At 56.4% G+C, this 2589-nt stretch overlaps 1 protein-coding gene across 1 annotated transcript in view; it reads right to left on the bottom strand.

Moving 5' to 3' along the window:
* Positions 1-5: 5 nt before the first annotated feature.
* The window catches only part of LOC114072634 (all-trans-retinol 13,14-reductase-like), a gene marked incomplete at its 3' end in the record, with an annotated part of 4910 nt that continues 2326 nt past the window's right edge, over positions 6-2589 (bottom strand). The window contains exons 6-10 of the mRNA XM_027910512.1: positions 2125-2369; positions 1444-1645; positions 943-1140; positions 729-848; positions 6-65 (exon numbers count right to left, since the gene is read on the bottom strand). Of these exons, the coding sequence (XP_027766313.1) occupies positions 6-65; positions 729-848; positions 943-1140; positions 1444-1645; positions 2125-2369 (825 nt within the window). The remainder of the gene's footprint in view (positions 66-728; positions 849-942; positions 1141-1443; positions 1646-2124; positions 2370-2589) is intronic.

The raw sequence follows: 2589 nt of genomic DNA, 5'->3' as shown, positions 1-2589 counted from the left end.
GAGGCCGACGAAGACGGTGAAGCAGCCCTGGCCGTGGGTCACCAGGGAGAGCTGGGACTGGATCTCTGCAATAGGAGAGAAAAAGGGGGATTAGTCTTTCCTGGGGAAAATCAGGCTTTTCTAGGATCCTCTGCTATGAAGTGGTTTCTCCAATCCTGACCCCCTCTCACCAAACCCTGCCCTTCCCACACACCCCTCCCCATTCCCCCGCAAGTGTGCCCCTTCCACCCAGCTGTGCCACTTCTACCCATCCATGCCCTCTTCCTACCCACCTGTTCCCCCTTCCCACACACCCACCCAGCCATCCCCATTCCCACTGGTGTCCCTTACACCCAGCTGTGCCTCTTCCACCCATCTGTGCCCCTTCCCAACCACCCTGCCCCTTCCACCCAACCCTTGCCCCTTCCAGCAGGTTTTTTGGCAGCTCTAAACCCAACTTTAGGTGGACATTCCACCAGCTTCCACAAATTTCACGGCCCTACACGGCGTTTTTTAGGGAATCCTTGCACCAAATCAGGACTTTTCTAACTATGGCCAATTTTGGTTGAATAATTTAGGCTTAATTAAAACCCCTGTGAAGAAACGAGCGGCCAGGGCTGGGTTTGAGGGCTGCAGCACAGGAGCAATTTAACATTAACTTAAATGTTAATTGATGAATCCGCTTTGGGATGAAGCTTAGGACAGGATTAACACTGTAACTGCAGCGGAGCCCGGCGCTGACGTGGTACCTGGCAGAGCCTGTGCCTCTGGGGGCAGCAGCTTCTCGTAGGTGTTGAATATCCCGGCGTCTGAAATGATGATGGGAGCGAAGATCTTCACTGAATCTTGGCCTTTCTTGACACTCACACCTGGGAGGGAAAACCCAGAGCGTGGGGAGCGGTGCTGGTGAAGGGACCCCACTCTGGGGAGCGGCCCCGCAGCCTGTCCCGCGCCGGCGCTCACCGCAGGCTCTGCCCTGGGAGTCCAGCAGGATCCTCTCCACCGGCGCCCTCCCAAACACATTGCCCCCGTCTTTCCGGATCACCAAAATGGTGTGGAAGACGATTTCCCCGGAGCCGCCTTTGGGGTACCACGCACCGTGGAGGAAGTGGTTCACCAGGATGCTGTGCATGGAGAAGCTGACCTTGGAGGGGATCACACCTGGAAAAACAGGCAGCCAAGGCGGGTTTGGGCCAAATCGCAGGTTTGGGGCTTATCCTAAAGGTCTTAGGATGAGGAACACCATAGACACAACGCTGGGGGGAAGGAGGGATGCAGGTGAGGAACTTGGAGGAGCAGGGAGGACGTCGGGCATGGCAAAGCCCGTGGTCACCAACCCGACCAAGTCGCGGCAGACCATGAGCAAAGCCCTGGGCGTTGGGATGGAGGCGAGGGAGAGGTTCGGGGATTCCGGGTGGGGACATTCCCGGTTTGACGCCACCCTGGAGCCTCCTGGCCACCTACCATAGGTGGGGAAGATGTAGCTGAAGACAGCCCGGAGCTCGGGGTTGGAGGTGAGGCCGTCCACCACCTCCTTGAGGCTGCGCGAGGCCATGCGCGAGAAGGCGCAGAAGCGCGGGAGGAGCCCGGACCAGCACAGGAGCCTCACCAGGTACCGCGGCAGCATCTTCAGGACACCCAGCAGCATGACCCCCCAGCTGGTGCTCTGCGGGGGGAGCACAGGGGTCAGCGGGGCCACGCCCCAAAAATACCCCAAAGCACCTTTTTCCCCTTAAATTCACCGCTGGGCATCCTGGGCAGCTGTGGACAAGGGGAGTGCTGGTTCCCCCAGGAAGCTTCGCCCCGCTCCAAAAAAAAAAAACTCCCTTCAAAAAATCTCCCCCTAAAAAAGCTCCCCATAAAAACTCCCCCAATCGGGAAAACTCTGCTCAAAAGCTCCCTCAGAAAACTCCCCCAGAAAGCTCCGTTTAAAAAAAGGTCCCTCGAAAAACGTCCCCCAGAAGATCTGGGGCGCTGGGGTTTTGAGGCAGGAAAGGATGATGTTTAGATGTTTCCCAATGCTTTTGGGACAAGGCCATCATTCCCTGGGGGTGTCCAATGTCTGGGTGCCAGGGGGTCTCCCCTCTTGGTGTGATCCTCCCGATCCAAACCCCCTTGTTTTATCCCACCCAGATGCGTCTCTACCTTCACCAATTGCTGGAACTTATCGATGGCCGCGGTTTCCCCAGGGAACTGCTCCTTCAGCTTCTGGTAATATTCCCGCTTCCCAGAATAGATCTGGTAGGTCTTGCCATTGCCCTGGGGGTCCCCCAGAACCACAGTATCATAGACGGTCGGGAGCCGGGCCCACTCCAGCTGCCCATCCGTCAGCTGGTCCATCAGGAACCGCATCAGGGAGCTCTCCTCCATCTCCCCCACATAGTGGATCCCTAAAAGAGACATTTTACTGGGTTTGCCCCCTTTTTTCTTTATTTTTCCTTTTTTTTCCCCTTTATTTTCCCACCCCAGGATGCACCGAACACACCTCTTATTTATCCATCCCCTCCCCATCAGCTCCATGTGGAAGGGAAAGGTAAAATCTGGGATACACACATCTCCCACTTGGGGTGAACAGTTCTCACCATCACATTTTTATTTGGGAATCTGGGG

The sequence above is a fragment of the Empidonax traillii genome, unplaced genomic scaffold, assembly GCF_003031625.1.
Source record: "Empidonax traillii isolate 1590-97213 ecotype Southwest subspecies unplaced genomic scaffold, ASM303162v1 scaffold3638:size22630, whole genome shotgun sequence".
Taxonomy (NCBI): Eukaryota; Metazoa; Chordata; class Aves; order Passeriformes; family Tyrannidae; genus Empidonax; species Empidonax traillii.
Note: the sequence above shows the minus strand (reverse complement) of the source record. Positions and strands in the feature narration are given on the sequence as shown.